The following is a 14,608-nucleotide window of genomic DNA, read 5'->3' on the forward strand; positions in this document are numbered from 1 at the left end:
AGCTCTGGGACAAAGTCCTTTGTATGGAATAAAAAATTCTAGAAGCTATATCTCGGGCCAGTAGTCTTGGACCCATGAGGTATTTTGGATTTTGAAGTCTTAATTTACAAGCTTTCAAAATATTATAAGAAGACGTCGATCCGAGACTTCCTTCTCATCCAAAACCAATAAAAGTAATTGGTACAATCAATGAGCCCAGATAAATACTATTCGACAATTACCGTACTTCATGCAAGAACGATTTAGCTCACATGAATTGTCATGAGCTGACGTGTGAGAGGGCCCGTGTTCGATCCCAGAGATGTGCGGTTTTTTATTTCAGAAATTCAACTTTCTCTCAAGAGAGAGCTTAGGAAGCGTTCACTTTTCATGTGCTGGTTTCTCTCATGTGCTGGCGTACCAGTAATCAATTGAAGTTATACAGCGACCTCAGCCGGTAAAGTTACTAACATAAAATGAAACAAAGAAAATATTTAAAATGTTTGAATTTAATCGGTTTTCCACTTTGTTGTTTTAAATTAATTCATTAATTATCTTACACCTAAAATTGGTTTTAAACAAAATAATTTTTTTGTGAAAAATAAACTTTTGCTTAACTCATCGATGCCCAGTTATTAGTTCAAGTGAATTAAAAACTAAATTTAAAGCTAATGTGACAAAAACAAAGCGCCTTAAAACGATTATAGTACTATAACAGAAAAAAAAACGGTGCCGCACTTTGTTGTTGATTTAAATTACAAAAATTTGGCGGGTGCTTTTCCTTTAAACTTTTTTTTTTTCTTGGTGTGACAACGAAGTTATTTTTTATACAAAAAAAAATGCGCGATTATTTCAGAATTCTTGTGGCCACAGGCACCAGGCCTGGTCGTTCGCATTTAAACTAGTTATTCTCAAAAAGTAGTCGGTGTACAAGATGAACAAAAAAAAAACGAAATTAAAGAAGAAAAAAAGAATTAAAACCGAACGATACTCCATAGCATAAATATATATATTTAGTCGACCATTCAACTTCTTCATTTGTATTGGGAGTGTAAAACATCGAAGTGTACAAAGCGCTCATATAGTTTCATGTCAAACACAGTTAATTGTAATTGATTATAGAGTGGGGCTAGTTAGGACATGTTTCGTATTATCTGAGAATTTAAGTTTATTTCAGGCATTTGCAAATTAAATATAAAAATATTGGGATGTGTGCTATCTAGAAGAGAAAACAAACAAAAAAACTATATACCACGCCCTGTCCTCTTTTTAAACCATTGTCAAAGTGCCGGCACCTATACCGAATCCGACACCTTTCGGTCCAAAATTACGACTGTAGCAACTTCGGCAATATATTTCGCCATCGGGTGCATCGTTCAAATTGGTCGAGTCCAACGATTTACGACATTCCACACACGAGAAGCACCGTTTGTGCCAGACTCTATCCTTGCTTATCATCTTCTCGGCCTCATAAACTGGGAAACCGCATCTTAGGCAACCAGAACCCTTTGCTATTTTTTGTTGTTGTTGTGGAACAAAGAATCATTCAATTAACCAATGTCTACTCAATGTCATAGATTATTATAATTACCTGCTTTTGGTCCTCCGAAGGCTCTACCATCGGGACTATTAATATTTGAAAAAATAATAATTTTTAAATGAAATATTCAGACAGATCGTCATACACAACTCACTATTGAATTGTTGATTCACCACTGGTAGAAACAAGAGTAGGACTGTGACCATAACCGAATCCTTTCGGTCCGAAAAGTTTAGCGTAGCATGGTCTGCAATGGATTTCCTTATCGGGTCCATCGCAAGCGAGTGTTGAATCCAATGGACGCTTACACTCTGCACAGCTGAAACATTTCTTATGCCACATGGAGCCCTTGGCAAGTTGCTGTTCAGCAGCAAATACAGCACCGCCACAACGGGGACATCCTTGACCAGGTGGCGCTTTGATTGATGTAGTATCGGGATTGTAGAATGGTTTCGCGTTGGCAATTTGCTCCTCACTGTTGATGCAAATTATAATCGTTGAACGAATCATTGGCGATCGGTTACTAAAGAAAATTATCTTACGTTAAACCATCAGTTTGCAAGAATCCGGAACCACAAGCAAAACCATATCCGTGAGGTCCCCAGTTTTTGCCGTAGCAGGTTTTGCAATACACATCCTTATCGGGCCCATCACATGCTGTTCATAAATTTATTAATCAAAACCCAACACCGAAAAGGAGACAAAATGCTTACCAATGATAGAATCTAGAGTCTTCTTGCAATCATGGCACTTGAAGCATCTGCGATGCCATTCACGGCCCTTGGACAAAACTTGTTCAGCAGCAAATACTACTCCTCCACAGCGAGGACCTTCAGCAATAAAAAAATGATTTTTTAATGAAAAAAGTTCAATTGCCACTTGTCTCAAAATTCTTACATCCTTGACCTGGTGGTGCTTGAATTTTTGCTGTGTCGATGACACAAGTTTTCGGTGCCAAGTCACTGTGGAGATTAGAGTAAAGAAATTACATAAAAATATCAAAAATTTAATTGATAAAAGCAAAAGACATGAACGGTTAACGTACACATTGTTCGGGTCGTTATATTTATCAAGAATCGCATGTCTGATGAAGGCACAATTTTACGAAGGTTCGTTAGATTGCCCTTTCAAACAAACATAATGGTGCGGGTGTCCATAATGGTCCATAATGTATGAGAAAAGGTACACTTTTGGCTAATCTTTCTTTTGTTTTTAAGTGGTTTTGGATACTTTGAAATGTCCAGAATGTGGGAAAAATCAATTTTCAAGAAAAATTTTTGAAACTCGAGTTTTGGTAGAACAACGAAAACATAGCTAACGCCGACCCGTACGAAACACCTATTCGTATCAAAAGCCTTTAATGTGAAACTCTTCATTTCTCTTACTTCATTTTCTTCTCTGCTGAAAAACTATTCTTCCTTTTAAATCACTTACATAATCCACTCTTTGCCTTGTTATCATATACAATTAAATTGCCGGAGGCAATATAGACAGCCCCGTACGAAGTCAAATTTCATAAATTCCTATTTAAACAGCTATATACCGCTATATTTAACTATATTTCACTATAAATAAACATTTCACAGATGAATATGCTATTATATAGCACTATATGCCTGTATATAGCTCAATATAGCTGTATATAGGTATATATAGATGAACATATATGGAATCCCTGATTATTTATTATCCCACATTATTTCCATGTTAACAGAAACTCTCTAAGCATCATTTTTCCCACTTTATATCACTTTTAATAAAATCCAATATGGCCGCCGGCAGCCATTTTGTTAGGAAACCGAAAATAGTACAGACGCTTTACATTTGTTAATACCTTTCAAACAAAAAAAAAATCATGAAATTCGGTCAAAATTTACTCGAGATATTGACAAAATACTCCACGTTCACTGTACGGCCGAGTAGCCAGATAAGAGCTCACTCCAAGAGACCTAGCTCACGCTCCGGAGAACATAATTTCATAAACTTTTTTTTCCCTGATTGGTACGGTCAATACCTATCTAATAAAGCTAAAACGAACGAAATATGTTCAAATTTGGCCGACCTACAAGCAAAAACTGCTTGCTGCCCTGTGCCTGTTCCACACCAAGGGGTCTAACTCACGAGTCGGTCATCCGATTTCCATAAACTTTTTTTTGTCGATCGGTATTGTAAATACCTTTTATTTGACGTATCACTTACAAGTCTAACGTTTAAATGTCCGGAGATATCTTCGAAAAACCGTAAAGCACTTATTGGGCCACAGCTCGGGAGGGGTCGATCCAAAATCACTCATCTTCGAACTTAGCCTGTCTTTTGACATTACCAAACGGGAAAAAAAAGAATTTTCAAAATCAGATGCGTTTTACTCAAGTTATCGTGCAGACAGACAGACGGACAGACGGACATTTTTTTTTTCGCGGATTTGGCATCTCTAGACAACCACAATAGGTTTCTCCTTACTCAGGGAGTCCAATTCGACGTGTTACAAACGTATGCGTAAACCTATAAGACCCCAGTACTTCGTACGGGTCTAAAAATGCTTGCACCTGGCCTAAAATTTTTCGGTTTTCCCTAAATAACTCGATATTTTCAAGTGGAATTTTTCGGCACCACTTCCACAAATGTTCCTCCTGGGATACAGAACCCAAAGACTCAATTTGAGATTAACCAAAAGTGTACCTTTTGGACGTAAACACCTGCACTATAATGCGATATTTGCTAATATGCTGACATCGAAATCATTGAAATCCTACAGTACAATTTCTAGGACAATCTTTTTGGGAGATAAAATGGACAAACGAACACCACGCTAACGAGTTTTTAAATAGTTTAAGTACCTCTGCCAATCTTTATCTTTTATATCAGACATCAATCCCAAAGATGACATTCCCAAGTAGCCATAACCTCGAGCACCAAATTTTTGCGCATAGCATCCTAGTTTTTTACGGGTAAATTTTTGTTTGGTAAGTTGGATAGATATTCAAATTGAAATTGGCTTGACGATAAACACATATATAGAGACAAAAGGAACATGAAACAAGAACTAGCGAAACCAACAAAATGTTAACACTTAACATGGAACGACTTACCCCTCTGTAAATAACTAAATTCTCAAAGTTGGGGAATATTCTTTTTCAAAATCTGCCATTTCTTGGTCAAATAACTTGAACACATATGTATATCAACGGTCAACAACCAATTCGTACTAATATCAAGAAAGAAAGCATTGTTGATTGTAATGGAACAGTAGATTATGGAACAGTCAACAGGTTTCTTTTTATGTCTCGCTACCTTTCTTGCATCGAAGAAAAAGGTATTAAATCCTATCGGGAATAATCATAGAAACAAACTTGCTTTCGCAGTCGAAACTCTTGGGTCTTGGGCCACAGAAGCTATAAATTTCATCGATAAACTCGGCAAGATGATTTACAATGCAACCGGCGAAAAAAATGCAAAGAAATATTTAAAACAGAGAATAAGTTTGGCAATTCAAAGATCTAACGCAACTAGGGTGATGGGAACCTTCAATGCTTCAGAGTCAATGAAAGAAATTTTTTATATTTTGTAATTACTATTTTCATGTCGTTAACTCCATTATTTTCGTCGAATAAAAAGATTATAGTCTCTGAAACAAAGGATCTCTGTTTTATGGACTGGACATCCCATCCTGACAAATCTAAGAAAAGCTAGACCGTTCGAACATTTGAATTTTATGAACTTTAAATTCCCTAGCATATCCGAATGTGTAAACCAAAGTATGAAAAATACTCACTCTTGCTGATAGGTGTCGCTTTGCAACGTTCCAGCACCCTTACCATAACCGTAACCGTGTGGACCAAAAGCTTTTCCATAACATACTATAATATCACAGAAACAAACATTTTACCAACATTTTTATAGTTAACGGGATGTCTATGCTATATTAAGAACATGTGCGAGGAAAATGCAATGGATGAAGAGCGCTTTCATGCTTTTTTGGTTAGTTTAATGTTTTATGGAAATGTGTGCGAACGTTCTATATCTAGTGCGATATTGATGATGGTATGTTGTGATGTGTCAAGGTATTTCTTTTTAAAGTAACTTCGTTAAAAGCTTGAATTTATTGTGAATTGAAAAGCCCACATCATTTGCAGCGGTAATTTGATTTGCATTTTAGATTTTTTTTTAAAACTGCGGCATGGTTTATTATTTTATAAAAGTAAATTTTGTCACACCTTTGCAGTAAATGTCTTTGTCGGGACCCTCGCAACAGTTTACGGAATCGAGTGGTTTTCGACACGCTCCACATTTGAAGCATTCCTTGTGAAATGTCTGTTGAAAGATAGTCAAAAATGAGTGGTTCGGTATGAGTTGGAATTAATGTGAGTAAAAATGTGATAAAAATGTGATAAAAATGTGATAAAAATGTTCATGTTCAAGTCTATAGAAATATGGCTGTAGTTTTGTGTTATATTTCTGGTAACGAAAGAAAACGGAAAATTAATCACTTGGTCTACGGAAAAAATATAAAAAACAAAAAAATTTGACTTATAAAATCATCACGGATATAAGGTGACTTGTATCAACGAACTAAAATGTTAACACGAATAGACGAAACAAAAAAAAATATTTTAAAAGAAAAAAAAATGATTAACCTCTACAATATATTTCTTTATCGGGTCCATCACAATGAGCTGTCGAATCTAATGTTCGATTGCAATTCAAACATTTAAAACATCGTCTATGATATCCCTATCCGAAGAAATAGAAGTTTGACTCTTAACTAATTTCATGAGTTCGATTCCGAGCGGTAAACAGCTCCTGAATATCGTGTGACAGGAGTTTCTTTTTCAAACGATTCTCTAATGATCGACATCACTGCTCATACTTCTTGATCATTTATTTTGGCTAGATTGCAGTTTAGTGGAACAACACCGATTCGGACGAAAGTAGATGGGATCGACAGGGAGAGGTCCTCTGATGACGAAACAACAAGATTTGGGGCGTTGAAGCCCCTCCCTGAGCCGCCAGGGCCCTCCAAAGTTTTCACACTTTTTCCAATTTTCGCGTGTTTTTTTGACGGAATCGACAGTAGAAGCTTCCACTGATGACAAAACAACAAGAATTAGGAAGCAATAGCCTCTCCTGTGGCCGCCAGAGCACTCCAAAGTTTTCACACTTTTTCGAATTTTTGCGTTTTTATGAAGGAATCGACAGTTTCGAATTGTCCTTCCAAAGGTGTCTCGCCTCTCAGAAGAAATTTTCCTTGTACGAAATGCCGAAGACTAAAGCTTACGACGCCACAAAAACAACGAAAGATGAAGAACCCTCTACTGCCACCGACTCAGAGACGGAATAAGAATATTATGACTGCAACCAGATACATTCGTAATTTCATTTTAACAAGGACATCAGTGCAAAATGACGAATCCGTATAAAAAACGCAAAAATTCGAAACACCGTGAAAATTTTGGCGGCCAGGAGAGAGGCTATTGCTTCTTAATTCTTTTGTTTTGTCATCAGTGGACCTTCAACTGTCGTTTCCGTCAACAAACACACGCAAAAATTCGAAAAAGAATGAAAACTTTGCAGGGCCCTGGTGGCTCAGGGAGGGGCTTCCGCGCCCCAAATCTTGTTGTTTCGTCATCAGGTGACCTTCCCCTGTTGATCCCATCTACTTTCGTCCAAATCGGGGTTGTTCCACTAAACTGCAATTTTGCCCATGTCTTATGACGAACTTGACACAATTATTTTGCCGTATCAAAAGAAAAGCTGAGACTTCCTAACTATGTATTACTTCATTTGTAATGTCATAAGAAAAAATAAGAAAAATAGTACAGGTATGCCAGTCCGTAGTGACTCTGACACCCATAAAAAATTTTCAGCCGAAATTCTTCGAATTGTACCAATTCTCTGCGCTCAAAAAAATATTTATAAAAAATAAAAAATATTCCTAAGACCTTGGACTTTCTCGAATCTGTAACAGAGTTTCCAGGAGCGGTTTACCCTTCGTTCAATCTTTTTCGAGATGCATTTGTTTTCGCTCTGAAATAATGTTTTATGATTTCCTGATTAATTTGTACTTACCCTTCCACGGGCTAACATCTGTTCAGCCGCATAAACACAACCTCCACATCGTGGACAACCTTCTCCTTCAGGTGCTTTAGCAATAGCACGTGGCTCCATCCTTGCACTTCCATTTCTAATTTCGTAGCCTCTACAAAATTAGTAAAAGAAGAATTATTATTGTCCGAACGGAACGGCATCGAATGTAATTTATATGAGAAATGAAAAGAATTTTCTTGTTTTTTGTTTATTAAAGTAGAAAGAAGAAGTGAAGCATTTTTTTGTCGAATTATAAATTATTTGGTTAAATGGCTATTGAAATTAAATTTAAAAAAAAAATTATTACTGAAACAAAAACAAAATATAAAAGTTGTTTAACACTTTCACTTTACTTCTATGCTTATGAAGCGGCAAAGCATAATTTTAATCCTAGGACACGCATTTATCTCTTTACTTTTATTCAGCTTTTTAATAAATGGGACAAGAAAAGGTCCCTCCAAGGAAATTTAAATGGACGAATTGATTTATAAATTCTGACTGTGCATATTCTATCTCATTCTTTTTTTTTCAAGAACAAATGGGGGCTCTTTCCTTATCCCACACAAAACCAGAGAAAATCTTCATTGAAATTACGAATTAGCTACCAGATTAATAACAATTAAACAAAACTAATTCTTAAAAATTAGTATTAATGTGTTAATGTTGAATACAATTAATTGAATTACGAGAAAATAAAATAGTATTTAGTATTCAATGATGATAAACAGCCCCAATGTCAACAACACAAACGCTACAGTGGTCGAATCAAAAAGCTAACTTGCAATCCAGCGTTTTTACAGCGGCGACAGGCTCGTCAATGTATAGTGAATTTTATAACCAGATGCATATTTTATGCATGATGTCATGAAATTCTCTATAGTTTGACATAAGCCGACGTCGCATCAAACGCGTGTATATATGGAGTCTTTCAATCGTCAACAATGACGCCTCAACTGTACGTCTGGATGAAAAGTGTATGACGAACAAGTTGTTCCGCTTATAGAGCAGCTTGTTCATACCTCACTTTCCACCATTATCTCAAAGTAGCGTGTGAGTTATGGGTTGGGAGCCTATTTAATGTGGTACGGTGTTATTATTTTGTATGCCTAAAATTATTTAGCTGTAAAATAAATAGCAACGAAGCCATGCGACCGAGCTAAAAGTTTCAGTCTCTCACCCTGTGACAGCTTTTCTTCTGAGTGAATCTTATTTTTCATAAATAATTTTTTTGTTTTGACCTTTTCGTAATATTATCTCGCATAAAATTTTGACGGCTATGGATTTCATAAATTCCATTTTCCAAACAATTTATTCCAAAGAATTTGTTCGGTTCTAGGTGTCGCATACTTTCTCAGTTATCGGAAAGTTGATCTCAATAATCAAAATGTATTTGCACACATCGGTTGTGCACGATTTTCAGCTGAGGTTTTTTTTTTACTTTTCTTAAAATAATCCCATTTGGATCGGAGTGAATTTTATTTTTAGACATGGAAACTCATTTTGCTTACATGATTAAGATACGGTGTATGAGAATAAAAAAAAATGTTTTTTTTTTTAGTAAAATGTGAACGGAAAATTTAGGTCGACCTGTCACATTTCGTCTAACTTTCGGTGTATTTTAACGGTGAAATTATCATTTTCCTTTTCATGTTGGGATGAGTGCGTGTGCGTGTGAATTATAATGTGTCATTAAGTGTGTGGATGATTTATTAAAGAAGATTTTCAGATTTTTTTATTTTTGAATTTACTTTTGTGTTTATTTTTCAAAATTTACACAAGAAATACAAAAAAATTATTTTATTTATCCATTGAAAATGGACGATTTTTTTATTTTAATTTTAAAATTTTTGAAAATTTTAATACCGATTTTTAAGAAAAAGAATCTCTATTCAAAGTACACACTAGAAATTAGTTCAATAAATTTTTTTTAATTAATTTATACTCGTTAGCTCTGAAGACTTGAATATCTAACTGAATATATGTCGACAAGTTTATTGAATTGAACCGGACAAGTTTTTTCTACAAAAATTATTTTCTATCTGTTCACGGATGCTATTTATAGTGTGTAATGAAACACTTGGGTTTTATGTTGGTGTTTTTCTTTTCTTTAAATTAAACGAACAAAATATTTTTTAAAAAAATTTAAATTGTGGATTTATACGAAAAAGGCACATTTATGAAAATTTGTTGTTGTTTACCATGGTGAAGAAGGTGGATTGTACTGCACCACACAACGAAGGTTAATTTAATATTGGTCATCTCTGGATATTGTTTATCTGTGACGGACAAAATAATATATGGGGATAGTAACATGCATATGTTGTATACAAACAAATAAATTTATTTAACGATTTGCTTTTTAGATTTTTTTTTTAAATTTTATTTTTTTAAGGGATCAAAGAGATGAGGTGACTAACCAACTAAGTGTAAGAATTACAGCCCAACAACAACAGATGAGACAAAGTTGTGGTTTTATATGCGAGAAAAAAACGCTAGTAGAAATACAAATAGATTAGCTGGTTAGTCACTGAAAAACTTTTCCCTTTCACTTTTCGATGCTTCATTAATGAAAACTTATCCCACGCGACAAACGAATCTGTGAGACCTTTCCAGTATTCGAAACGATGTTAGGATAAGAAAAAAAAAGCAACCAAGTTACTTATACGGTTTTTTGTTTGGTTTTTTTATGTTTTCATTTATGAAGATCTTAGAAAAAATGTTTTCGTTTTAAACAATGAATAAAAATCTGCATGTTTTACAGAATTAAAATGTGCAACATAAATCATAAATTAGAATATGTAGATAATATTGTGCCCTCCAACAAAAAAACAAAAAAAAATAGTAAGCCAATTCTCTTACGTGTTTATAAATTAGAGTTTTTTTTTTATAAGAGTTAAGTAAAATAAAAATAAAATGAAGATAAGGAAAGGCCCCCAGAATATGAATGACATATTCGACCCAGAAATTTATGTACATCAATTTCCATTGTATAATGCAGATTTATGTAGACTAATCTAGAGCAACCATCCATCACTTTTTATGGTAATCCCTAAATAAATTCACCAGAAACTTTTTCCGTTATGACTAATTAAACGGTTCCCGAATAATTTTTTTTTATTTAAATTAAAACTGATCCAACAATATCGTCTCGAAAACAAACGCGCTATTAATATAAATATTCATTTCTTTCGACTGACCATTTTAAATTTAGTAGCATGACTAACGACCGACCCACTTATATTAAACCCGATTAAACCATAATTAAATTTATCAAGGAAAGTAAATACAGAAGAAGAAATATAAGATCACTGGTACTTACTCTTGGTTTAAATGAGCACCGGTATCCATTGACAGACATCCAGCACCACCACCAAATCCGTAACCTTTTGGTCCATATTTGCGAGCATGGCAATTTTTGCAAAACAATTCCTTTTCATGTTCTGTGCAGTTTGTGGAATCGAGAGCTTTGTTGCACATTCCTGGTGGAAGGATACAGGGTTCGTTTAACAATCATAAATTTGAAGCAGGTTATATGGACATGGGTCAGGTGCGAAAGTCGTGTTTTTGGTCAATTAGGACATGTAACATGCAAAGTTGTGACACAATTGGGAAGACAAACGGATGTTCGTGGCTTTGAGCCTTTCTTCGGCTCAAATGAAACCTAATTTTTGTAAAACGCTTAGAAATATATAGCATAAAAAATGTGCTTCAAATGACCTTGAGCGGGCCACGCCTTGTGCATTTTCAAACAAATTGGTTCATTTTTGCTATTTTTTCTGACGCTAACGTACAACGGAACTTAATCTTGAATTATTAATTGTCATTTTTATTCCCCGTTAATTTTATCAGAGAAGTGAAATAATTCTCGCAACGTTGACAACTTTGGAGACCAATGGAACAAATGGATTGTTGTAACACTAAAAAAACCATAAAAGTTTCAAAAAGCTCAATTCAGCCAATCAATTTCGATCTGTGGTAAATAAATTAAAGACTTTGTCCTAATTAAAAATAAATTAGATTATTGGTGTCTATGTACATACCTATCAAAATAATAATTTTCTGATTTAAACAAAGTCATTTTGTAATTTTCAAGAAATTCCAAGCAAAAGGATCGAAGTCTAAAATTTAGTAAACTGAAAAGACTGGTCATGTACCGGCAAACACCTATCTTGCGTCACCTTAATAATTGATTCAACAATCCAAGATTAAAAAGTGAAAATTTGCATACCAGAGACTGCCAGGGAGCAAATACCTCAATACTGAAAAATACCTCAGTGTAGTCGAAAAAGCTGACGTTTTCGATAATGGCATGTTATTGACTAGACAAGTGCGGTGAAAACAGATCACTGATGATGAACTAGCGACTCAGCGGTGGTCTTCTATTAATATTGCAATTCTCATAAAATCCCGCATTTTTTAGGATTAAAGTGAAGAGCATGACTCGAAAAGTAGACGTTGCATCGAGTCGAAGGTTCCAAGTAACAGGTTCCAGAAACAGGTCAATTGTCAGAGATGTCCGAGCCAGTTATAACATTGAAAATATAGAAAAATATACATACCACATTTGAAGCATGTCTTGTGATATTTATATCCTCCAGCGACACGTTCTTCAGCGGCATAAACAGATTTGCCGCATTTTGGACACTTTGGGTTTTCAGCTGCTACGAATGGCATCTTCACGTTTTATACTAAAATCGGCCTACGAAATACGTTTCTCTAATTAATAAAATTATCTCGCAAGAAATCGGCTGTTATTTCTAATTTTTTTCTGTTTCTTTTAATGAGCGCAAAAGCATTGCAGCAATGAAATTTCCTAATTTCAAAATGTAAATAAATTGTATGCCGAGGACCGAATCAACGGTGTACCATAAAAGTGAAGAATTGTTTTTTTTTTGTAATCTTTTGGAAAAACAAAATTCATTGAAAGCGCCACATTTCCTCAAAGGCTAAAACATTTTTTTTTAAATTTTCTTTTAAATTTGAAAATGTGTGTTGCAAGTGGTTAATTTTAGATGTTATTTATTCAAGCATGCGCTCTTAGCTGAATAAATTTCTTTCTAGCACATATCGTATCCATGAAACATCAGGCAATTCTTCTATATCTTTTCTATGTACACAATGGATCTAGCGTGGGTTATTCTAATTGGCTTGGTGCCAAGTTGCATATCGGTCTGCTATGTGTGACCATATTAGGTCGCTAGGTTATTATGTTACCGGCCGGCAAAAATTCAATATTTCCAAAAAACAATTTATTGAATTTTTCTGGTCATTATCCTAAATGCAAAGTAGTTAATTGAATCACTGAATAAGCTGGCTTAATGTCGATGGTATAATCCGTGTTAGTGCTGTTATGACTCCATATTCGGTTACACAATTTCTTTTTCACAAATGTTTCAAATTTTCATTTTTCCATATTTTTATTTCAGTCTCTTATCCACACTTAAACCATCATCACTGATCAATTTCCTTTTCATTTACTTAAAATTCACTAGAAACTATCCGATCTGATACAGCAAAAATGCATGAAATCACCATAAAAGAATTGCAATTAATTTTTGTGTTAGCATAGCAGATTATTTGTTTGATAAATTTAATTATTTGTCAAGCTCCGTTTGTACCTGGTCGAATCGAGAAACTAAACTTAAAAATCCAGATAAGCTACGTTTTAAATAAGAACTTTTATGTTCTCTTGACTACCACTTTTTTTCGAATGAATCAGTGGGGTGAATCAGCGCTCGTAGTCTATGAATGGTAATGCACACGGCACGCTACAATATTTTCCTTCATTCGTCAAATATTTGGGGGGGGGACATGATACTACTACATTCGGTTGCTTTATGCAAACGACATCACCAATTTTTTGTTTCAACTGTGAGATGCTTCAGTGCTCCTTCCATTTTCCAACAGCTACTCACATTTACAGTAAGGTACAATAAAACCATGCACATGCATGCAACATATAAGATGACAGAGAGATTTATGAATTTGTCTTTTAATCAATTAAGAACATTTACATTTGTAAATCAAATAAGATAAGTAATTGTCCTTGCTTGTAAGTTTGTTGTTTTGGCAAGTGTGAATTTTGTGGAACGAGCCGAAGGCGAGTGGAGTAATCACACAAGCCAAAACAATAACTTACAAGCAATTACGTAAGATATTTTACATGCATGTGTAAAGTGCATTTTCCCTGTCACAAACAGGCACGTAAAGTACACGTTACCGTGCATCAGCATGTAATATAAGATTACCGATACATGAGACGGACAGTCGAGGATTGCATCTCATGTATCGATATCCTACTTTATCACATGAGCGAAATCCAAACCGAGCGCAGCGTCATATATGAACAATTCACGATATTCTCATATCAGAGTGCGTTGAAATTTATTTTTCAATACATTTGTTCACCTACTGATTCACCCAAAATTAAATTTAAATGATAGTGACGTCACAACATGGCGCGAAAAAATATACTTTCAAAATTCCATTTTATTTGGCGGGTTTAAAAGTTTTTCAAGTTTCCAAGCATCTGCTTTCTTGGCTGTATTGTAAAAATAACGACTGTCTTATCATCTGTTGCAAGTAAGACTCACTAACGAAGTCTTACTTTATGAGATTATTTCATAAGACTTTTGGGAATTGGTCAAATCTCGGTTTGCATATTCTCTTGTTTAGCTTTAAGTATAGTTTCCACTTAAAAAGAGCACTCCGTTTAGCCTCCGTTTACATGACAGTTGTAAAATAGAACAAAGGAACTGTCACGTAAACGGAGTAAAAAATTGAAATAAATTCAATTTCCACTCCGTTTGCGTGACAGTTCTTTTGTTCTATTTTACAACTGTCATGTAGACGGAGGCTAAACGGAGTGCTCTTTTTAAGTGGAAGCTATACTTTATCGTCTCAGGTATGTAGGACCATTGGAGGTATGTGAAACTTTATTTTTTTGCGAAACTCAATTTGAAGATTTCTTGAAATACATAGACCATCGTATTACAAACAACAGCA

The 14,608-nt window shown here is 34.7% G+C and overlaps 1 protein-coding gene across 2 annotated transcripts; it reads right to left on the reverse strand.

Moving 5' to 3' along the window:
* Window positions 1–811: 811 nt before the first annotated feature.
* LOC119083170 (muscle LIM protein Mlp84B-like) lies at window positions 812–13,379 on the reverse strand. 2 transcript variants are annotated; one of them, XM_037192830.1, is made up of 12 exons: window positions 13,222–13,379; window positions 12,163–12,302; window positions 10,923–11,082; window positions 7,586–7,715; window positions 5,734–5,830; window positions 5,292–5,376; window positions 2,417–2,481; window positions 2,233–2,349; window positions 2,062–2,176; window positions 1,674–1,994; window positions 1,571–1,605; window positions 812–1,490 (listed from the first exon to the last, which is right to left on the reverse strand). In XM_037192830.1, exons 2-12 carry the CDS (start codon window positions 12,275–12,277, stop codon window positions 1,249–1,251), a joined length of 1,482 nt encoding a protein of 493 aa, XP_037048725.1. In that variant the 5' UTR covers window positions 12,278–12,302; window positions 13,222–13,379; the 3' UTR covers window positions 812–1,248. The 2 variants fall into 2 exon arrangements, with proteins under 2 accessions (XP_037048725.1, XP_037048724.1); XM_037192829.1 differs by lacking the exons at window positions 5,292–5,376; window positions 5,734–5,830 and adding exons at window positions 4,357–4,453; window positions 6,154–6,250.
* Window positions 13,380–14,608: the final 1,229 nt, after the last annotated feature.

The sequence above is a fragment of the Bradysia coprophila genome, unplaced genomic scaffold, assembly GCF_014529535.1.
Source record: "Bradysia coprophila strain Holo2 unplaced genomic scaffold, BU_Bcop_v1 contig_561, whole genome shotgun sequence".
Lineage (NCBI taxonomy): Eukaryota > Metazoa > Arthropoda > Insecta > Diptera > Sciaridae > Bradysia > Bradysia coprophila.